The sequence below is a fragment of the Lithobates pipiens genome, unplaced genomic scaffold (genome assembly GCF_037356315.1).
Source record: "Lithobates pipiens isolate NorthernLeopardFrog02 unplaced genomic scaffold, aLitPip1_a1.2 Scaffold_22, whole genome shotgun sequence".
NCBI classification, from domain to species: Eukaryota; Metazoa; Chordata; class Amphibia; order Anura; family Ranidae; genus Lithobates; species Lithobates pipiens.
The window spans coordinates 192624746-192648528 of NW_027507784.1; the positions used below are offsets into that span (position 1 = coordinate 192624746).

The 23783-nt window shown below is 45.0% G+C and overlaps 1 protein-coding gene across 2 annotated transcripts in view; it reads left to right on the plus strand.

Moving 5' to 3' along the window:
- ARPC1A (actin related protein 2/3 complex subunit 1A) overlaps positions 1–23783 on the plus strand; it is a 64697-nt gene that overhangs the window by 936 nt on the left and 39978 nt on the right. For both annotated transcript variants that reach the window (XM_077448763.1, XM_077448764.1), the window contains exons 2-3: positions 8686–8779; positions 17712–17816. In XM_077448763.1, coding sequence (XP_077304889.1) covers positions 8716–8779; positions 17712–17816 — 169 coding nt within the window. In that variant the 5' untranslated portion in view covers positions 8686–8715. The remainder of the gene's footprint in view (positions 1–8685; positions 8780–17711; positions 17817–23783) is intronic.

Below are 23783 nucleotides of genomic sequence, written 5' to 3' on the forward strand. Positions count from 1 at the left end.
GTGGGCACTTTGCAGCCAGGTGCCCACTGCGCATTGTCAGTCGTCCCACAGTCTTCTGGGACTCCTACGGGGAGGAGAACTTCTGATCGCCCAGGGGAGCGCAAGTGGGAGCAGCTGCCTGTCAGTATTGGGTACCCAACCTCCCACTCCTCAGCCTTAAAACACAACTTCCCCCTCTTGGGTGTTTTTTTTTTTATTTATTTTTTTACCCCAATTCATTCTCTGCATTAGGGTAAAAAAAAAAAAAAGTTTTGCGATTTAAAAAATAACAAAACTGTACAGTTAGCCCAGTTTTTGTATAATGTGAAAGATTGTTACACCAAGCAAATAGATTCCCAACATGTCACGCTTTAAAATTGCGCACACTCATGGAATGACACCAAACTTTGGTACTTAAAAATCTCCATAGGCGACACTTTACATTTTTTACAGGTTACATGTTTAGAATTAGAGGAGGTCTAGTGCTAGAATTGTTGCTTGCACTCTAACGCACGCGGCGATACCTCACATATGTGGTTTGAACAGCGTTTACATGTGTGGGCGGGACTTGCCTGTGCATCCCCTTCTGAGCTTGAGGTACTGGGGACAGGAGCGTTTTAAATTATTTTTTTCTCCACTTTCTTTTACATTTTTTTTATTTTTATTTTTTTTATCACTTTTATTCCTATTTTTAATGTAAACATCCCTTGTAATAGGAATCGTCTGTGACAAGTCCTCTTTATGGAGAGATGCGGGGTCAATAAGACCTCACATCTCTCCTCCAGGCTGGAAAGCACGAGATCGGGACAAAAAAAAATCCACAATCTCATGCTTGCCAACTACGATCGCGGCTTGCTTACATTCGTGGCCCAGACGTGCCATCAATGTCGCGCCCAGGCCTCCGACAGTCATAGAGATGACTGGTGACCATCTGTTCTCCTGAAATCTCTATGGTCATCATCCGATCAAGCGGCGGGACCGCCTCTATGATTGTTCTTATGAGGTCTTTGGGTGGGAAGTGGATAGACACACACCCACACACAGCGCGACTTGGCCCCCTTCCACACTCCCTTGTCATTGGGCTCAAGCCCATGAGTGACCCCATAGGAAGTAGATTTCTATGGTGTATACTTGCAGAAGAGGAGGAGCCAGGAGCATCAGCGGGGGACCACAGAAGAGGAGGAACTGGGCTGCTCTGTGCCTAACTACTCCAGAGAGCAAGTATGTAAAATATATACACACACACAAATGTTTACAACCATTTTTTTGTCCATACTTCTTTTGTGAGTCACAAGAGTACACTTGTGCTTTCCTGTGACCCAAATGCAACTAATATCAGGCTGTTACTTCCTGTCAGCTGATGTCACAGGGCTGCTCTAGGAAGAAACCCAACCATATTCTCAGGATCCACCCAGATGCCTGATTAACAAGCTGCCTCTGGCTGTCTGAGAGTGGCTGAGAGCCAAAGCCAGCTGTGCCCATTCCCTCTGTTTTGGCTGTACTTCTCCTATGGATCACAAAAGTGCAGTTTGTTCTGCACTCCTGTGACCTGTTTTTAGTTGACAGCGAGTTTACACCCCCTGTTGGCTGACGTGACTCAGCCGGTCCAGGCTGAGGAAAGATTCTGCTCTGCCTCTAAATAAGCCACTGGGAGACAGGGCCAGCTCCTCTTGCCCACTCCTCAGCCCACTGCTCTAGTGAGCACTGAAGGGGCAGAGACTGAGAGTCACCACACTCCACTCCAAGCAGACCAAGAACTGAGTGATAGCGGTCATGTGATGGCTCAGTTTGTGGCCTTAAAACCAGTGTGGGGAAGCTCCGAGGTAAGTATGGATTTATTTTTTTTCCCAAGTCCCATACTTCTTTAAAGTGGAACTAAAGTTCAGTTTTCAAAAACTGTCAGCAGACAATTTATTGCAGAAAAAAAATGCAATGTCTTTTCTGCAATAAAATAAAGCTACCTAACTTTTTTGGAATGTACACTGAGCTGCGCAAGCATAGCTCAGGTTACGTTCCGACGCAACATCTGTGTGCCTGAAAGACGTCTGCAGCCCGGCACCCAGAAGATCCCTGTGAGGGATGTTGGACCGTTTAATAAGTATCATGGAGTTTATCTCCTCTTTAAGAGCCCCTTCACACCTTCTCGCTGTAAAGCACACAAATTTACTATGCATTACTGCAACATTTATAATGACATCGTGACACACTAGTCCATGCCTTATTTTTCTTTATAATTCTCTATTTAAGGCTTATGAGACGTGTCCATCAATAATAAGCAGATCAGTCGTAAAAAATACAGGTAATGTAGAGATAGGCCTATTCAAGCACACGCATATAGAGAAATGTCATCTTATACATGGTGCAGGCCCCTAGCATAAAGGTATATTATGTACATATGCAAGAGAATGACCCGACAGGACATGGAATGCCTTAGGGTCTCATGCACACTGGACACCTTTCCTCCTGCCAGCAGTGTTTTGACAGAAAGAAACTCTTGCCACTTGTATAGGCATGTAATGTTCTTGGGCGGTAATTCATTTCATTAGCCAGAATAATAATTTATTGTGGCCATTGAAATAAATGCTAAATGTGCCTAGACTTAACGCGTGCTTACACACATCAATCGTTTTTTCTCTGCCAAAGTGCTGCTGCTCCTGGACACGCTGGCAGTGGGTTTTTATTTATTTTAACTACTTGCCACCCGCGCTATAGCCAAAAGACTGCTGCAGCGCAGGCCTTAATTGCTGGGAGGGTGTCCATGGATGTCCTCCCAATCAAGTGCAGTCTGCACGACCCTGCGTGCACTGTGATCACTGAGGCTGAGACTCGGCTGATCACAGATCCGAGTAAGGGGTCGGTCCCTTATCACGTGATGTAATCAGTATTTTTTTCCTCACGTTGTCAGTGTGAGGGGAAAAAAAATAGCTGATCACCAGCTTCTGTCAGAGGGACATCTGTCCCTCACTCAGAAAGCCGCAGCTGTGTCCACCAGTGTCGCCTGCTAGTGCCCACAGTGCCACCCATCAACGCAGCCTCGTTTATTTAGCAACAAATAAAAAACCCAGCAGCAATTAAATACCGCCAAAAGAAAGCTCTGTATGTGTGGGGGGGAAAAAAGATAAAAATTTAATTTGGGTAAACTGTAGCATGACCACGCAATTGTCATTCAGAGAGTGACAGCGCTGAAAGTGCCCAGTAAATAAGTGGTTAAAATGTCAGATGTACATGAGGCCAAAGTTTTAGAAGTAACAAACTGTCGCTCAAGTGTGTGTTCACAAACTGGCTTGGACACCAGCACTCATGGAAGTAGATCAGTGGTAAAGTACAGGAAGGCGGGGGATCCAGGAAGAGGGGTAGGGGAAATGGGGGATGGAACATTGCCCAGGAACCGACCCAATAGTAGAAGACTAATATCTATAGGAATACCTCCACACACTAGGTATTCTATGAATGAATACAAAGCTTTTGACTCAGCCAATCAGAGGGAGCTTTGTATTCATTCATAGAATACAGAGATCTTTGTGAAAAGCTGAGCACCACACAGCCTAGCTCGATTTTGTTCCTGCAGTGGGAAGGGAAGTTCCCATCCCACAGCCGGAACACATCATTGTATACTGTATGTAGCTGAGGCTACATGCAGTCTATAGAGAGCAGAGAGCCACTGTGTTTCTTAGGGCTCGTTCACACGTGTCAATACCCTGTGTTAATGCAGCATTTATTAAGCATTTTTAAAGCCTCATAACCACCCTTCAACACCTGCCAGGGATATTACAATGGCACCACACAGTGATGCTCACACAAGAGCGGGAACATCGTGTTAAAAAATTAAAGAGGAACTGAAGACTGCTTACATAATCTGTAATAACATCTTTGCCATTCTGAAGCTTCCCTCCAACCACTTTGCATATTATTTTATATATATATATATATATATATATATATATATATATATATATATATTATTGTGTACATGCCAAAGATGCTGCAGAAATCTCCGTTCACTGAGTCTGGCTGCAACCATTTCATCTGTGGGCAGCTGAAGCTGCTGCCTGTTTACTTCCTGGATTTACAGAGGTACACGTGCAGCTTTCATTGGCCCTCTTATGACTTCCCTCCCTATCCCCCCACCCCCATCGCCCTCCCCCCGCAAACTCTCAGAAGAGTGAGTGAGAGTTGTGAATGATGTCGTATGCCTAGGCTTTTTACCAGACAAGAAACAGGAAGTGGGCTGTATATGGTATTTACTGGCAGACAGAAAAAAATTACTATCAAAATTTAAAGCAAAAAGGGCAGAAGATTTATTAGATGGAAAGATGAAGTTGCTTTCATGAGGCATTGACGATTGCCAGCCACCTCCATTGATTTGAATGGTAATGCTCTGTAATTACACTTTAAAGAGGTAGTAAACTCTCCCACTCTGAAGCTTATTTTCATTTAGTCCATTATAATAAGTAATTATCAAACTATAACCACTGTAATCCAGCCCAAATCGCATATTACTTACTGTTTGAAGAAACTTTAAAAAACTTGTCTCCAGGGTCCACAGTGGAGTGTATTTCTGCCCTTACATTGAGCACTTCCTGTACTGTTAACCAAGCCTCCTTCTCAATCCAACATTTCTATGGTAACCCTGCTTCCCTGTTCATAGCAGACTTGTTTTATTTCATAGTATTTACTTGTGCCGATTATTTAGAATTTGCCGTTGTCAGTCTTATCAGCTTCAGCTAAAGCCCCGTACACACATCAAACAATCCGGTGGAAAAATCCGCCCGTGTGTGGGCTCCGGCTGACTTTTTTTACCCAAAAGTCCGGCAGACTATGATTGTAGTTTTGCACATCAATCTGTCCGCCGGATTTGCATTTCGGCGGACAATCGAGCCGTGTGTGTGCTAGTCCACCGTACTTTTGAAATGAACGGACTTTTCCCGCCCGGAGGAAAGTCCACTCATTTTGAGCGCGGCTCCAGGTAGCCGGGACCAGCGAAGAAGGCGTCACTGGTCCCATTACCTGGTATGGACTTAAAGGGGAATCCCTACGCCGAAAAAAAACGGCGTGGGGCCCCCCCAGGTCCATATAAGACCCTTATCCAAGCACGCTACCCAACCGGCTAGGAAAGGGGGTGTGGACGAACGAGCGGGGATCAGCTTTTGCATATTCAGGAACAAGTGTCAGATTCTTTCAAAATCCCATCGCTTTTACCCCTAATTTTTAACATTGTATTTAACCCTCAGTGTTTTTTTTTTTTTTTTTGGCTTAACACATTAGGTAAAATCAACATTCCTAAATAATCTATTTGGTTTTTGGTTCCTACTCCTGAATGTTGCTTTCCTGAACTTCCAGTCTTCACAGTACAAAAGAGTGAGCACTGGACAGTGCAGTCCTAAGCTAATCCTATCCGAAACTACGTGGCTGTGTGCTTCTATTGATGTACACGGAGTAGGGAGATGCATCTCTACCTCATGTATGCAAGGGTGACTCCAAAGGACACTGCAAGTAAAAGGAACCACACTGTAACAGGAAATCTGGGGCAGTAAGCAAGGCACCAGCTTAAACCAGAACATATGCAAGGATTAGGGCCTTTGGGGCCTCATGCACACAGGGGGTCTGTTTAAGCCCCTGTGAACACCAGAACGCCTGGCAGAAAAATCTACTTATGCACATGCATTTAGATGCATCTAGTGTTTGAGCATTAATGCATTTTATTGGCCAAAATGTTTATTTACTCTCCAGTTTTAGTCAATTTACCACTTTGTATTCATTTCTGCACTGAGAACCTATTTTTTGTTTGAATGCTGCAGTATATTTGGACACTGGGGGAGATTTACTAAAACTGGAGCACTCGGAATCCTATGCAGCTGTGCGTGGTAGCCAAATAGCTTCTAACTTCAGCTTGTTCACGTCACATCAAATCTCTGGCTATTGTCGGCAACGGAACAGTCAGAATTGGCGCGACGCCGACCATTGAAGCGCCGCACTGATTTCCAAAAGTAGTTCCTGGACTACTTTTAGTGACTTCGGGGGCAATTTGAATAGAAATCTGTGCATGAACTCGCACAGATGTCTCTCAAATCGCCCCCAAAGTCTAAATGAAATGCTGGTTTGAAATTGTGCGAGTTCAGCTGAAATCGCACAATTTCAAACCTGCCCTCGGTGTGAACGAGGGCTAAAACCTGGAAGATGATTGCTTTCTATGCACAGCTGCACCAGATTTCGCTTGCTCAGTTTTAGTAAATCAACCCCTTTGTATTTGTTTTTACAGACAATTTTAACACTGCAGTGTGTTAATAAATATATATATATATATATATATATATATATATATATAAATTTAAAATGAGAAGTATCCTTATATGTATTATTACATATAGGTGCTTTTACAGGCTGAAAAAAAAAAAAATGCTCAACACCTGTAAGCGTTGCATTTTTTTAAGCTCTGTGTGCATGAGCCTTAAAGATACAGATGCTCCATACTCAGTAAGTGATTAAATCAGCTGCTGAAAGTGTGGAGTTTAATATCCCTTTAAAGTAGAACTCATCCCCTGCCATATTTGGCATGCATTTTGGGGGGGTGCACCTACTTTTGACCGGTATTCGCTGCAGCGCGAGTCATGCATGCGCAGTGGGCACCCATCTGTGAAGCCTCAAGCTGTCACAGCTGGGTACCCACAGCTGAGATGCCGATGTTCTGTCGAGAAGTGCCCCCCATCGAATCATGCGCAGGACAGCCACACTTTTGCCGATGAGCTGGAGTGACGTGACCAGGGCGCAAGTGCGCATAGTGGGAGGCGTCTCTCGATGGGAGATACCATTTCATGTACACAATTGAAACCTATACAAACAGTGGAGTGGAGACCTTAATTCTCACATTGTGGCCCGATGTTGCGGGGCGGCTTTACAGTGTGCTGATGGACTGGTTTTGTCTGTGTTGCAGGGCGGGTTTGCTGTGTTGAACATCTGGTTTTGCCTTATTTAAAGGGCAGCTTACAACACAGACAAAACCAGCTCTTCAACACAGCCATTAGCCACCCTCCAGCAGCAGCGATGCACAATCTGAGAACTACGGTCTCCCCCCGCTGTTTCTATAAGTTTAAATTGTGCGTGTGAAATGGTATCTCCCATCGAGAGATAACTCCTACAATGTGCGCATGCGCCCTTGTTTCCGTCAGCCCAGCTGATCGGCAAATCAGCTGTTGTGCTGTTCCGTATGGCTCATGCGCAGTACATACCAGGCACTATTCCATGTAGGGCCGAAACAACTAATCGATTAATTGATTATGAAAATAATCGATTACTATTTTCATAATCAATTAATTGGCCACTAACATAATGGGGTTAAAAAAAAACTAAAATTAGCCCTTTATAGTACAAAAAGAGCAAATCGCTACTGTAAATATTACTTTCACTGTCCCATAGTAAAAAATGAACCCCTTAGCCCTTGTACACACGGTCGGACATTCCGACAGAAAATGTCTGATCGGACCGTGTTGTCGGATAATCCGGCAGTGTGTGGGCTCCATTGGACTGTTTCCATCGGAATATCCGACGGACAAAGTTTTAGAGCTGGGCTATAAAACTTTCCGACAACATGATCCGATCGGACTTTGTCCGATTGTGTGTAGAGAATTCCGATCAGACAAAGTGCCATGCATGCTCAGATCAAATTCCTAGACCAAAGCTATTGGCTACTAGCATGAACGTAGTCCCATCGTAATGAAATAACGGCATCACGTTGCGTACGATCGGATTTTCCGACCACTTTGTCCGACCATGTGTATGCAACACAAGTTTCGGACAAGATTTTGTTGTCGGAATGTCCGACCATGTGTACAAGGGCTTACAGTTGCGATTATTTGCTCTTTTTGTACTAATTTTTGTTTTTTTAACCCCATTATGTTACTAAACATCTCAGGCCTGGGTCACACCTCTGTGTTTTTTGGTGCTTTTTGCAGAAACACAGTTCATTTACATGGTTTCCTATGGGACATGTTCACATCCATGACTTTTTCAGCTGCTGCGTATTTGGAAAAGACAAGGACTTTTTTTTTTAACGCAAGATGGTGCTATTTTGTTTTTTTGGTTCAATAGACTTCAATGGAGAAGCTGCAGAAAAGTATGTAATAACACAATTTGTGTTTTTTAATCTGTCCAACAACAAATTGGCCACAAAAATATGTAAAAATGCAAATCGCAGCAAAATGACCTTTTTTTTATTTATTAGAGGTTAGTAACCGATTAATCGAAACAATGATCGGCCAACTAATCAATTATGAAAATAATCGTTAGTTGCAGCCCTAATTCCATGGGGGGCACTTCTCGACAGAACACCACAGAGAGAAGGGATGGCTCGTGTGAGCACATCACTGGTTCCTGGGACAGGTGACTGTTTATTAAAAGTCAGCAGCTACAGTTTTTGTAGCTGCTGCTGACTTTTAATAAACACAAAAATGACTGGAGCTCCTCTTTAACTTTTTTTCTTTTTCTGTTCTGCAAAGAAATCATATATGTGTAAAAACATATTTCCATATTAGACTTTTTGAAGTTATCTACATCTTACTGTATACTCTTCTGAGCATGCCATAAGCAAAGATGTAATCCGATTTGTGTTCTTTCCCTGTGCTATAGTTATTATCTTGCTATTTTCTTGTGACTGGCTAAAATTTTATATTTTGATTTGTTCTAAATATGTTTTTTCTCTTTTTTTAAAAGCTGTAGAGCTCATTGAGAAATAAATTCAGAATGTCATTATACCAGTTCTTACTTGAACCTATCAGTTGCCACGCCTGGAATAAAGATCGCACACGTAAGCCACTTTTTTTTATTCTATAAATAAAATTTGGTTATTTTATATGTATGCTATCACTTCCAGGGCAATGTATGCCCAAAAACAAAATTTAAGCAAAGTACACATGCCTTGCATAGCACTCCCTGTCCCTCCCCACAACTACCCACCAACCGCATTTGCTGGCAATTTCTGCATTCCCATGTTAACACTGCTCAGAACAGTGTTGTGTTTTCTCTGTTTCATTCTTAAGATGATTAAAGGGGGGACATTGTCGGTTAAAGGGTAACTCCATATTTGTGAGAAAATTATATAATGAAAAATAATAAAGCATTAACAATTGCCAAGCAAGAACACAGATTTTTACATTCCTCCAGTCAAAGCACCTCCCCCAAAGTTAGTAATCACCCCCTAGAGACACATTTAACCCTTTAATTGCCTCTGATGTTAACCCCTTCCTTGTCAATGTCATTAGTACAGTAACCATGTGTATATATATTTTTAGCACTTATCACTGTATTAGTGTCAGTGATCCCCAAAAAGTTTCAGGTGCCCTATTTGTCCACCGCAATATCGCAGTCCCGCTATAAGTCACCATTACTAGAAAAGAAAAGAAAGTGTGTGTGTGTGTGTGTGTGTGTGTGTGTATATATATATATATATATATATATATATATATATATATATATATATATATATATATATATATATATATATATATATACATACACACCATAGTTTGTAGACGCTATAAGTTTGACACAAATCAATCAATATACACATATTGGCTTTTTTTTTTTTTTTAACAAAAATATGTAACAGGGAAATATGTATTGGATAAAATCAATTAAGACATTTGATTTTGCCACCAAATGAAAGCTCTATTTGTAGAAAAAAAACATACATTTTATTTGGGTACAGTGTTGCATGCCCGTGCAATTGTCAAGTTACAGTAATGCAGTGCTGTATCGCAAAAATGGCCTGGTCATGGGGGGGGGCAAACCTTCCGGAGCTGAAGTGGTTGATTTTACAGCATTTTTTCACACCTGCCTAAAACTTTTGTACTGTACTCCCATAGGGTTAATTACTTCTAAAGGGATCCAGACCCTGCAACTTTCCTCATTAGGACACTCTTAAGTGCATCAACTGATAATGGAAAAAAATCACTCTGTATACAACAAACAATTTTTCTCTTTCGTTCACTGACTGACACAGCTCCATTAATCTTGACCATAGGGTTGTTACTTCAGGAGAGTACTAGGCAGAATATGTTATACATGTGAAATAACAGAACTTTACAGTTCCGCCCAGGGGGCATTCCCTCCAGTAACATCCCCTCAGCCTGCTTCCTGCAGCTCAGTGTTATATTTTTTTTTTCTGCCTAGTGAAGGAGATGGACCTAGGAACCCTGCAGGACCATCGGTCCAGGGATTTTTTTGCAGAAGTTTGCCTTTTGCGCAAGATTTTTGGATCCTGTGATCTACAATCAGCAGCCGGCTGGGTGACAGGCTGGATACCCTTATCCTTGTAGTTTCCCCAGCCTGGCCATCGAGCATTGGCAGACCATAGCTACGCACTGGGTCGGTCACGACATGCCCCTCTGGCTACAGGGGCGGCCGGTGAGTGCAACTCTCCGGGGGCACACATATGACTGGGCTACTGATGTCGGTGTCAGTGTGCCGTGGACAGCAGCCACTCCGTACTCTTTGGGAGTGGGTCTGTGGTGGGGTGTCCCCAGCTTGTCCAGATGGTAAGTACAGCTGTCCCTGCCTCGGCAGGGTTGAGCAGCTGTGCATTCCCTGGGAGGTTGATTCGGGCGTCCCTCTCTTCTCTCCCTGTCCCTATCTTCCTCCCCCCATGAGGGATTCTGCATGATGGGCTGCTGAGCGGTGTGTGTGCCTATAGCCAGGGGTTCCCCGAGGGGGGGTTCTCACCTGGATGGGGGGCGGGGGGCTATGCTGGGTGGCTGTGTCCCTGGGTGTCTGGTGGTCTACATATGCTGATCGCAATAGCACTGTTCTGCTGCCTTTTTCACTGTCTTTTCCCTGTGTACAGTTGTTTGTACAGTTGGTGTGCCTCTGTGGAAAGCATGGTCAGGAGCCATTTTGCTGTAGTTCGGCGGACATTTTCCCTGTGATTATGTCCCTCCTACTGAGTGGCCGGTGGCCATTTTGTTGTAGCCAAGCGTGGTTTTTATGCTCAGAACAGCGGTTTCTCACTCGGGACACCTGGGAGCTGACACAGGACGCAGGCACTTGTAGCTGAATGGTGCAGAACTCTGTTAGGGTGGTGAGTCCTGTGATGGGGGGGCCCCTCAGTCTGCAGCAGCTAGGAGGGTGGAACTGTGCACCTGTCCTAATTCCCCAAGGGTGGCAGACAGGGTGGGTCAGCATGGCTTCAGAAACTGATGTTACTCCCTCCGAACTCCCTGCAATTGCAACCGCCTCGTCTGCAAACAGTGCAGTGCCTTTGGACGCTTTGTTGGCGGTCCTGAAAACGTTAGTTGCCGGGGAGGAGGCGGTGTGCGGACGCAAGGTGGTAGAAAGCGTCCTCCGGAGAGAGCTCTGATGCAGACTCAGGCCCCGCTGAAACTAGTGGCCCCTGCTCTGTTGCTTCAGATGACGCTGATCAGGACTGATTGGACAGTGAGGATGAGTCCCCATCTGGGTCCATGCAAGAAAAGCGCTAGTTGGAGCACTTATCAGCTGTGCGTGATACACTGAAGATTCAGGATACGGCAGGTCCTTCTGCCAAAGTAGCGGCCCCATTTGGGTCTCATAAGCCAGCCTGTGCACCTACGGTGTTTCCGACTTGTTTTGATAAGTTCATATACAAGGAATGGGGGTGACCGCAACGGACCTTTTCGGTCCCAAAAAGCATGGCACGGTGCATTACCCCTGTAATGGTCGGCTCCTCCGGTCGTGGACCCCCCAGTATCCAGGTTAAATAAAGTAACCACAATCCCGGTAGGACCCCACGGGCAGAAAGGCTGAGGCAGTGGCCCGTTCCTTGTTTACGGTTGGGGGGGGGTCAGCAATATGACCAGTACTGGCCACAGCACTTGTGTCGCAGACACTTACTGAATGGGCAAAACTTTTGCACCGCGATTTGGAGAAGCAGCAGGCTACGCCCGTCTGCGTGGAACTAGCAGACCATTTAGTGCACGGCCTTAAGTACATTTGTGACGCGGCTCTGGATATGCTTCCTCTGCTATCCAGGGCTTCAGTGTCAGCAGTGGTGCTGAGGCACCTGATTTGGCTAAAATGCTGGTCGGCGGACCCTTCATATGGTTGGTGGGTTGCCTTCGGGGGTTTGCAGCCCGGTGGGCCTCTCGGCTGTCCGACCAATGGGCCTGAGAACTGATTTTCTCCGGCTACAAGATAGAGTTCCTCTCTTGGCCACGAAACAGATTCTTCCCCTCCAGCATACCCTTACTCCCGGCTCGCTGGGAGGCCCTATTGGGGGCAGTATGGGACCTGCTAAGCCGCAGGGTGATAGTGCCTGTTCCGGAGTCGGAAAGTTTCCAGGGGTTTTACTCCAATCTGTTTGTAGTCCTCAATAAGGAAGGGGTATGTCCAATCTTGGACCTAAAAGCCTCAATTGCTTTGTTAAAGTACAGAGGTTCAGAATGGAATCGGTTCACTCGGTAGTTGCTGCACTCCATCAAGGGGACTCCCTGGCATCTTTGGACATCCAGGGTGCGTACCTGCACATACCCATATGCCTCAGGCATCCAAGGGTTCTACGATTTGCAGTTGGGGAAGCCCACTACCAGTTTGTGGCTCTCCCTTTTGACTTGGCTTTAGCACCCCGAGTCTTTACCAAGGTATTGGCTCCAATTTTGGTGTTACGACAACCCGGGATCGCAATTGTAGGCTACCTGGACGATCTTTCTGAGAGCAGCTTCTGCCTCAGAATTAAAGGAGGATGTGGCAATCGCCATGCAAACCCTGCAAGAATTTGGGTGGCTGTTGAACCTAAAAAAGTTGGTGCTCATAACAACTTGGCGCTTGGAGTACCTAGGTTTATTGCTGGACTTCATGGAAGTGGGAGTTTTTTCTCCCTTCAGACAAGCTGCAGACTCTCAAAGTCTGCGGTAAAACTATTAATGACCCGCAGGTGGTCAACGCTGCGTTTCTGCATGCCAGTTCTGGGCCTCATGGTGGCCTCCTTCGAGGTGGTACCGTATGCCCAGTTTCACACCAGAGTTTTGCAGAAGGAGATGTTGACAGAATGGGACAAATCTCCATTATCCCTGGATCTGCAGATTCGGGTGAGCCAGTCAGACTCCCTGCTCTGGTGGCTGAGGTCCCCGGCGCTTCGGTCCTGGAAGTCGTTCCTACCTCTACATTGGACTGTGATCAGAACAGACGCCAGCCTGACAGGCTGGGGTGGGGTACTGGGAGTACAGTCGACCCAGGGCCTCTGGTCGGGGGAGGAATCCAAGTTTCCAATCAGTGTGCTCGAACTCCGAGCGATCAGGCTATGCCTGTCCACATGGTCGATGAGACTATGAGGGCGTCCGATCAGGATCCCATCAGACAATGCCACGGCAGTGGCATATGTCAATCGGCAAGGAGGAACAAGAAGCTCCGCTGCAGCACAGGAGGTCGCTCACATCCTTCAGTGGACAGAGCAACATGTACCAGCCTTGTTGGCCATTTGCATCTCGGGAGTAGAAAACTGGCAGATGGACTACCTAAGTCACCAGATGCTGGACCAATGAGAATGGGAGTTGCATCCAGACGTGTTCAGGCTGCTGTCTCTGCGGTGGGGCACACCAGACGTGGATCTTCTGGCCTCTCATCGCAATCGGGAGGTGCTGAGATTTGTATCCAGGATAAGAGATCCTTGGGCATGCTAATGCTACTACCACGTCTGCTCCACAGAGTGGAGGTCGAGGGGATTTCAATAATACTGATTGGACCAGATTGGCCTCGGAGCCCCTTTGTGCACCGACCTAGTACGCCTGGTTGCAGATGCTCCCTGGCGACTACCGTTGCGAGAGGACCTTCTGTGTCAAGGTCTGATGCTCCATCCTGTTTTACCATTGCTGTTTTTTTTGGCTGTTGAGAGCCAGGTGCTAAGGAAACGGGGTCTGTCGGACTCTGTGATTTCAACTAGGTTGAGGGCACAAATCTTCTTCTCGGAAGATATACCATCGTACCTGGAAGTCCTACATCTCCATGTGTTTCCAGGATCCTGCTGTCCCTACAGCAAGGAGTAGACCAGAAATTGGTCTTAAGCACCATTGAGGGACTAATATCAGCTTTGGCGTTTCCCCCCCCCTCCCCCCCAACGACACCGGCATCTCACTCTCTTGTGGGCACTTTTATTCAAGGGGTCCGGCATGTAGCCCCTCCGGTGCATACACCTTTTACCCCCATGGGATCTGAACCTGGTGCTATCGGCGCTTCAGAAACCACCGTTGAACATCAGGAAATTCCTTTGACTCTTTCTCAGGAAGTGGTGGTCTTGCAAGTCGTCCTACCTGGTTATCCACAAGGATAAGGTGGTGTTGTGTCCGCAACCTTTTCTGCCAAAGGTGGATTTGGCGTTTCACATCAATGAAGACATTGACACATCCTAAAGTGGCCCTTTATTCCCTGGACATGGTCAGGGCCCTAAGGGTGTAATTGTCTGCCACGGCTCCCTTTCGGAAGTCAGATTCTCTGTTCGTTTCGGTAGCTGGTCCGAAAAGAGGAATGGCGGTTTTGTCGGCCACCATTTCCTGGTGGATCAGACATATTGTGGTACAGGCCTATGCCTTGAAGGGGCAGGTGCCCCCTTTCCTGTCACAGCCCATTCCACCAGGGCAATTGGAGCCTCTAGGGCTTTCCGACATCAAGCGTCAGTCACTCTAGTGTGTAAGGCGGTGACTTGGTTGTCCTTTCACACTTTTACCAAATTCTACAAAGTGGATGTAAGCTAATTGATGCTTGTAATGTTGCAATTCAGGGGAAAATCGTGGGTGCCCGATATACGCCGATCTCCCTCTGATTTTAAGGAAACGAGTGAGCGGAGCCGAGATACACAAAGCCGAAGTGCACTCAGCTTTACTTGGCTCCTCTCGCAGTCCCACCCACCTCCACTGATTGGGAAAGGAGCGGGCGCCGCTGACATACAGAAAGCCAAATGTACTTTGGCTAGTCTCGGCCCCTCTCGCAGTCCCCCCTTTGACTGAACAGAGCCGAGTCTATTCGAAGTACACTCGGCTTTCTGTATGTCAGCGGCGCTTGCTCCTCTCCTCTCGCAATCAATGGAGATGGGTGGGACTGTCAGCAGAGCCGAGTCTAGTCGAAGTACGCTCGGCTTTCTGCATCTCGGCTCCGCTCGCTCCTCTCTGCTGTCTGCTCACAGTCAGCGGCAATCGGCCCCAAATTTAAATCGGGCAAATGCTGCAAAGAGACTGGCAAGGCTGCAAAGGCACTGGGCAAGGCTATAATGATGGACAAGGCTGCAGATGGAAACTGGGCTAGGCTGGAATGATGGACAAAGCTGCAGGTGAACACTGATGAGGCTGCATTTATGGGCATTTTAATGTAATTTATTTATTTATTTTTTGTTTTTTTCCTTTTAAACTTCCCTCCTAAACTTGGGGTGCGTGTTATACGCCGATTAAATACAGTACTTTTGAGTATAATGCATTGTTGACCGCAAGTTCTGATGCGGATAGATAAGGTGGGGACTCCCTTGTTAGGGAGCATTTCTGGTTGTGGATGAAGGTGTTTTTTTTTTTTTTTTTTTTTTTTTTTTTTTATGCTGTCCCCCCCTCGTTATGACACTGCTTGGGGACGTCCCTATGGTCAAGATTAATGGTGCTGTGTCAGTCAGTGACCGAAAGAGAAAATAGGATTTTTGTATTCGCCGTAAAATCCTTTTCTCTGAAGTTCACTGACGCAGCACCCTCCCCTTCTATTGGTTTACGTTATACTGCTTGTTGACATCCTGAAGCTGCAGGAAGCTGGCTGAGAGGATGTTACTGGAGGGACCTCCCCCTGGGCGGAACTGTAACGTTCTGTTTTTTTCACATGTATAACATGTTCTGCCTAGTCCTTGCCTGAAGGTGGCGTAACAACCCGATGGTCAAGATTAATGGAGCCATCTCAGTCAGTGAACGAAAGAAAAACTGATTTTTCAGGGAGTACAAAAATCCTATTTTTTCAGAGCTAAAATCTGTACAGGTCAACAAAGTTTAAGATCCCTGCAATGTACATTGATCACCCACAAGGGATTTTGTTTCTCAATTAAAGTAGAGGTTTTTTTTTTTGTTTTTTTGCTTTTATGTAACCCCTTATTAACCATTAGATTACCCTAATCTGCCCTAATTAACTTCTTCCCTCAGTCTCCACATGGATCAATCAGAAGAAACCCTGTATTCATTGTATATTACTGAGTGGCTGAGAAGCATTCATCCCAAGCTGATTTTGTTCCAGCAGCAGACAGGAAGTCACCTGTACTGCTATTGGAACACAGTGCTGCATAATGTGTGTAGCTGTTACCACTACAGTATTACGCAGCGCTTACAGCAGATGAATCGTTTAGTAATGGAAATAGTTTATTTGGGCCACCTTGGCCCAAACAAACTACAGTGAAAGGAAACCTGTACTTTTGGCTTTAAAGTAAACCTGTTTTGCCTTTCACTTTCTTTTTGGATAGAGCAAAGGAAGGTTGTACCCCCCTGTCAGATTTTTTTATTTATTTTTGCCATCTGTCTCATTGCGAAGATTTCCCTTCCTGTCCCATAGCCAAACAGGAGGTCTCCTTTGACTCTCAGTAGGACACAGACAACATAATATAATGTACTAAGGGCTTAACAAGTTCCCGCCCAGCCAATAGATTGACAACTGGATGGTGGCTTTGTTATCCTGACTGGACATCATATGAAGTCCTGTCAGGAAGCACTGATCTCAGGGCCACGCAGCGGTGCGATCTGTCACCGGCCCTGTCCACGAGACATGGCTAATGACCGCAGAGATGATCAAATACCACCAAAAGAAAGCCTTTTGTGGGGGGGGGGGGGGGAAAGGTCAATTCTGTTTGGAAAGTATAGATGAGCCTTTTGAAAAGTTTTGCTGTATTGTAATGGATGCAAAGTATAGTGTTTGAAGTAACTGATCAGTTCAATCTATTGTTACTATTATCAGTCATGTATTACTTTGTCTAATCCCTATAGTCTAGCTATCAATCAATACGCCAAGCACATGTTTTCGTTAATATCACAATACTACCACCATTGGCTATGAAATCAATACACGGTCTAAGGTCAATTAAATCTCATTTATTTCCCAAGGAAATAATACAGCGTGCATAAGGTATCAATAGAAGTTACAATAATACATAGCATACAATCAAAGTACAATATAAGCCATACTTATCCGACCTTCGCAGCTACGCCTCATGATGGAAGTGAGAGGAGAGGCCCAACTCATGGTTGCAACCCTTTTTGTTAAACATACCTCAGCCATACCACACCCCATTGCCCATCCTATCTTTCCCGTAGACCAATCAGCGTCTCTGGGGCGTTTCCTCCCCCAGGCTAATTACCTCATACAGTCCTGCCATACTTGACCTCTGGGGGGCAGTGTCTGCCCATGAATTGCAACTGCTCCGACTGGATTGCCATCTTGTGGCTCGATCTCGGACGCCCCACCAGCTGTCCTTTGTTCTTTCAGACAAGCCGGCACCATATTATCTTTGAAGTTCAGTACATTCCAGGTGGGCTGAATAGAACTCATTCTGCTATTCAAATTGTGTCACATTCCTTGCTTTTAAACATGTGAGACTGCCTGGCACCAATATGGCTGAGTTCGGCTGTACAAACAGCTGTGTAGATGTATAATACTTATTCCTGTCTGATTCCAACAGTGTTTTTGTGCATGAAATGATTTGCTTTTTTTTTCTAAATGTTTTTGAAAGAAAAGTCATGTGCTGGGATTTGTCTGTTTTACAGAGATTGCACTAAGCCCCAATAATCATGAGGTACACATCTACAAGCAAAATGGGAACCAGTGGGTGAAGGTTCATGAGCTGAAGGAGCACAATGGACACATTACAGGTATAACATGGAGGAATCAAAGTGTATTTTTACGTTTGTAGCCAACTTGGGATAACACCTGCTTTGTACAGTGTTTGTTACATGTTCCCACTCGCTTAGCATGAATATTTAAGAATTTCTGCTTATTTTATTTTTTTAAAGGGTTGATCTGGTTAAAATACATAGACGTTATATATGCTGCAATGAAACAATAAACATGAGACCCATAGTAAAAGCAGTTGCTGTTCACATATTGAAGTCCCTTTTACATGTACCAAAAGGTAGCATTGTTCACAAACGTCAAACTTGTGTGCCACCAAAAGCCCTACACTTTATTAAGTTGTGTGTGGTGGTTTATTTTTTATTTTTATTTTTATGGACCTTTTTTGTTACAGTACCATGCAAAAGTTTTGTGATAATTCTGTAAATTAACAATGTTTTCAGAAATAGAAGTATTAATAGTTTATTTTTGAAGGAACTCAGCAGGATGTTTAACCACTTCAATACTAAGGGTGTCATATGACGTCCTTGACATTGAGTGGGAATTTCTAAAAGATGCCTGCAACTACAGGCATCATTCAGATTTCATCCTTTCCAGTCGGCGCTTCTGTGCACGATAAGAACACTCATAGCGGCAGTTCCACCACTTGATCGTTATTATAGGTGACGGGAGGGGATGTACGTCTAACCCCCCCCCCCCCCGCCATCCGGTGCTTCTCCGGGCTCTCCTGTGCCATCGGAGGCCCGGAGAAAGAATCGCCTGCCACCGGATGACGAGCAGAGAGATTTCCAGTGACAATATGGTCACTAGTCATCTCTGTGACCGTCTGAGGCCCAGGCATTATGATGTCACGTTATGATATCACGCCCGGGTTCCCGGAAATAAAGCTGCAATCACGGCTGTCAGCATGAGATCAGTGAATTTTTTATTTTTTTTTCCTTAACTCGTGCTTTCCAGCCTGGAGGAGACATGTAGGGTCTTATTGACCCCGCATCTCTCCATAAAGAGGACCTGTTGCACACCGTTCCCATTACAAGGGATGTTTACTTTCCATGTACCGTATATACTCGAGTATAGGCCGACCCGAGTATAAGCCGAGGCCCCCAATTTACCCCCAAAAAACTGGGAAACCTATTGACTCGTGTATAAGCCGAGGGTGAGATATGCCTGTCCATCCCTGTGTGTGTGTGTCCATCCATCCATCCATCCCTGTGTGTGTGTGTGTCCATCCATCCCTGTGTGTGTGTGTGTCCATCCATCCATCCATCCCTGTGTGTGTGTCCATCCATCCATCCATCCCTGTGTGTGTGTGTGTGTGTGTGTGTGTGTGTGTCCATCCATCCATCCATCCATCCCTGTGTGTGTGTCCATCCATCCATCCATCCCCGTGTGTGTGTCCATCCATCCGTGTGTGTGTGTGTGTGTGTCCAGCCTACCTGTGTCCCGAGCCTCCGTCCGGTCCCGAGCCTCCGTCCGGTCCCGTCCCGTCCCGAGCCGAGCCTCCGTCCGGTCCCGTCCCGTCCCGTCCCGTCCCGAGCCTCCGTCCGGTCCCGTCCGGTCCCGAGCCTCCGTCCGGTCCCGTCCCGTCCCGAGACTCCGTCCGGTCCCGTCCCGAGCCGAGCCTCCGTCCGGTCCCGTCCCAGGATCACCGCTCTTCGTCGGCGCCCATTCCCCTGTTCAAATGCCGCGCCTCCCTGTCTGTGATAGGCGGAACACAATTTCCCAGCAGTCTGTGTTCCGCCTATCACGGACATCCTTTCATCCTCGTCCGTAGTACGAGGATGAGACGATGTCCGTGATAGGCGGAACACAGGCTGCTGGGAAATTCAGTGTTCCGCCTATCACAGGCGAAGGCGGAGCCGGAGGCGCGGCTTTTGAATTATAGAATGGCCGCTGTCTGTCTGCTCGACACGCTGATCGAGCAGGCAGACAGCGATGACTCGAGTATAAGTCGAGGGGGGCACTTTCAGCCTCAAAAAAGAGGCTGAAAATCTCGGCTTATACTCGAGTATATACGGTAATAGGAATAAAAATTATCAATAAAATAAAAAGTGCAAAAATAAAAAAAATTAAGTAAAAAAAGTAAAACGCCCCTGTCCCCAGTAGCTCGCGTTCAGAAGCGAATGCACATGTAAGCCCCCCCACATATGTAAACGCCGTTCAAACCACACGTGAAGTATCGTCGGATGTGTTAAAGCGTGTGCAACAATTCTAGCACTAGACCTCCTCTGTAACTCTAAACTGGTCACCTGTAAAAATTTTCATAGCGTCGCCTATGGAGATGTTTAAGTACCAAAGTTTAGCACCATTCAATGAGTGCGCACAATTTTAAAGCGTGACATGTTTGGTATCTATTTACTCAGCATAACATCATCTTTCACATTATACAAAAAATTGGGGTACAATTGGGCTAACTTTTTTGTTTGGTTGCCCTTCATGAATTAAAGAATAACAAAACTGATAAGAGGCATGGAGGAACTCAGCTATGAAGAAAGATTAGAGGAACTGAATTTATTCACTCTTGATAAGAAGAGTTTAAGAGGTGGATATGATCAACATGTACAAATATATAAGGGGTCCATATAGTGAACTTTGTGTCGAGTTATTCACTTTACAGTCAACAAAGAGGACAAGGGGGCACTCTTTACGTCTAGAGGAAAAGAGATTTAATCTCCAAATACGGAAAGGTTTCTTCACCGTAAGATCTGTGAAAATATGGAATAGACTGCAGAGGTGGTTCTGGCCTGCTCGGTGGATTGCTTTAAGAAGGGCCTGGATTATTTCCTAAGTGTACATAATATAACTGGGTACTAACGTTTATAGGTAAAGTTGATCCGGAGAAAATCCGATTGCCTCTCGGGGGATCAGGAAGGATTTTTTTTCCCCTGCTTTAGCAAATTGGATCATGCTCTGCTGGGGTTTTTTGCCTTCCTCTGGATCAACTGTGTTTATATGAGATTGTATGATATTAAATTTTTTTTTTTTTTTTTTTTTGTGGTTGAACTGGATGGACTTGTGTCTTTTTTCAACCTGACTAACTATGAAACAGTTTGTGTTCCCCCCCCCCCCCCCAAAAAGGGGTTTGAAAAATTATTGCGTAAATACTGTGCAAGATAAAAAGTTGCAATAACTGCCATTTTATTCCCTAGGGTGTCTGCTAAAAAAACATATGTTTGGGGGTTCTTAGTAATTTTCTAGCATTGATTTTTACATGTAGGAGAGAAGTGCCAGAATAGGCCTGGTATTGAAGTGGTTAAAACATCTGGGAGATCTAGCCACCGATCTTTTGTGGCTGTGGTCTGCCTCAAATCTATCTAGTCTCTTAATGTAATCCCAGACAGACTCAATATTGAGATCAGGGCTCTATGGGGGGGGGGGGTCAAGCCATCACTTCCAGGACTGTTCTTTACTCTGAAGATTGATCTTAGTGACATTGTCTGTATGTTTTGGGTCATTGTCCTGTTTCAGAAAAAAATTAGGGCCAGTCACGCGCCTCCCTGATGGTATGGCATGATGGATAAAGTATCTGCCAGTATCAATCAGCATTGAAGACACCATTGATCCTGACTAAATCCTCAACTCCATTTGCATAAATGCAGGGCCAAACTTGCAAGGAACCTCCACCATGCTTCACTGTTGCCTGCCAACATTCTTTACTGTACAGCTCTCCAGTCAGCCCTCCTGTAAACAAACTGCCTCCTGCTACAGCCAAATATTTAAAATTTTGACTCATTGGTCTAGAGCACCTGCTGCCATTTTTCTGCACCCTAGTTTGTATGTTTTTGTGCAACATTGAGTCTCTTAGCATTGTTTCCACATCAGAGGTATGTCTTTTTAGCCGCAATTCCTCCATGAAAATTGGTTCTAGCCAGACTTATCCAGACAATAGATGGATGCACCTGGGTCCAACTGGTTTTTGCCAGTTCTGTGCTGATGGCACTACTGGACATTTTCTGATAGGGAAGAAAGCATGATGTTTTTAATCTACTGCATTAGGTTTCCTTGGCTGACCATTGCATCTACGGTCCTCAGCGTTGCCCGTTCATTGGTGTCTTCAATACAGGCAACTACTTCTCGATCATGCCATATCATCAGTTTTATTCTGCAGCAGGGCAACGGCCCCAAACGCACAGCCACTACTTCTCACCCGGCCAATGTATTTATACGGCCGGGTGGGAGCTCTCTTCTTCTGATTGGACATTCCCGAACGTCCTTCAGAAGAAGGGGGATCGCACACGCTCATGTCACCCGGACACGGCGCATCTCGGATCGGCAGGAGGGCTCTGTGATTGGCCCTCCTGATCACATGACGGCCGTGTCCAATCACAGCTGTCATGTGATGTAAACAGCCGGTTGCTAGGCAATCGTCTCTCCTCTCCTCACACGGAAGTCCTGGATGAGGAGAGCGGATCGCTAAAGCCGGCTGGTGATCAGTGAGTATGAGCTTTTTTTTTTTATTATTTTTTTTTTTTACTCACTGGTCACCAACCTAGTGTAAAAGACAGTGTAAACACAATGTCCCCAAAACACACATGTCCCCAGTATTAAAAACATATGTCCCACTAAAATCACATGTCCCAATGATTATCTGCACACATATGTACGTGATCACCTGCACATGATCATTTGCGTACATATGTCCGTGATCACACAAACAAATTATTATACACTTAACTGAATTTTTTTTACCAAAGACATGTAGCAGAATACATTTTGGCTTAAATTTATGACAAAATTTGATTTTATTGGATTTCTTTAAAATAGAAGAAAATATATATTTTTTTTTTCCAAATTTATGCTATTTTTTGCTTCTATTGCAAAAAATAAAAAAACTGAGTCATGAATAAATGCCACCAAAATAAAGCTCTATTTGTGCAAACAAAATGATAAAAATTTCATTTGGGTAAAGAGTAGCATGACCGCGCAATTGTCATTGAAAATGCGAGAGCGCTAAAAGCTGAGAATTGGGCTGGGAAGGAAGGGGGTGAAAGTGCCCTGTATTGTAGTGGTTAAGAACGATCTTCAACATAAAAAAGAGGAGTCCTGAAGTTGACGGTTTGGCCCTGATCTAAACATTGAGTCTGTCTGGGATTACATGTAGAGGCAACCTACATTCATGGAAGATCTGTGGTTCTCCAAAATGTTTGGAACAACCTACCTGCCGAGTTCCTTCAAACTTTTTGTGCACAAACATTGTGTGTGCCTAGAACTGATGCTGGTTTGAAGTCAAAAGGGTTTTTTATGTGTATCCAGTTACCACCACACCAGTCCCAGTGTCACCATAAGGCCTTCACATGTGCAGTTCGCTCTGAAGAGCAATCAGTGTTTGGATTACTCCTCAGAGAGCATTTGACAGGTGGTGAGAAGGCATTGTATGGCCTCCTTATGGCTTGCTTTAAACCTTTGGACCCTAGAAAATTCCTTTTCTCACTCGCAGTCAATGGTTGCTATACCTACTGAAAGAAACGGAGAATATAATTTCTGCCATGACTGAGAAGCAAAGCATTGGAGCCACAGCCTGTGTACATCTCCAGCTGATGCAGTAAGCAGGAGAGTGGTTTGGGGGCAGTAAAACCCTGGCCCAACTGCAAGGTTTTACCGTCCCATATTTTCACATCTGAATAAGTCTTAATAGTGCAGCCAGTCCATAAATGTAATGGGTAATCAGTAAATTAGATGTGTAAAATGTATGCCCATAAAGGTGGATCTTGGATTTTGAGCTCCTGTGTGTGGCTAGGCTTATCTGTTAACTTAATATCTTATTGACAACTTTGTAAAAAAAAAAAAAAAAAAAATCCTGCATTTTCCAATAAGTTGTGGCAAAAATTAACTTTTCAAAAGACTCGCTATGGCTTTCAAAAGATACCTTGGAGCTTTTGCTTTCCAAAGTTAGGCCATTGTGTGTTTCTTCTGTCCTGGCACTTCAGTAACTAAAGAAATGTCATAGGTAGTTAGGAAATTAGATGTCATTTATGCTCCATGAAAAC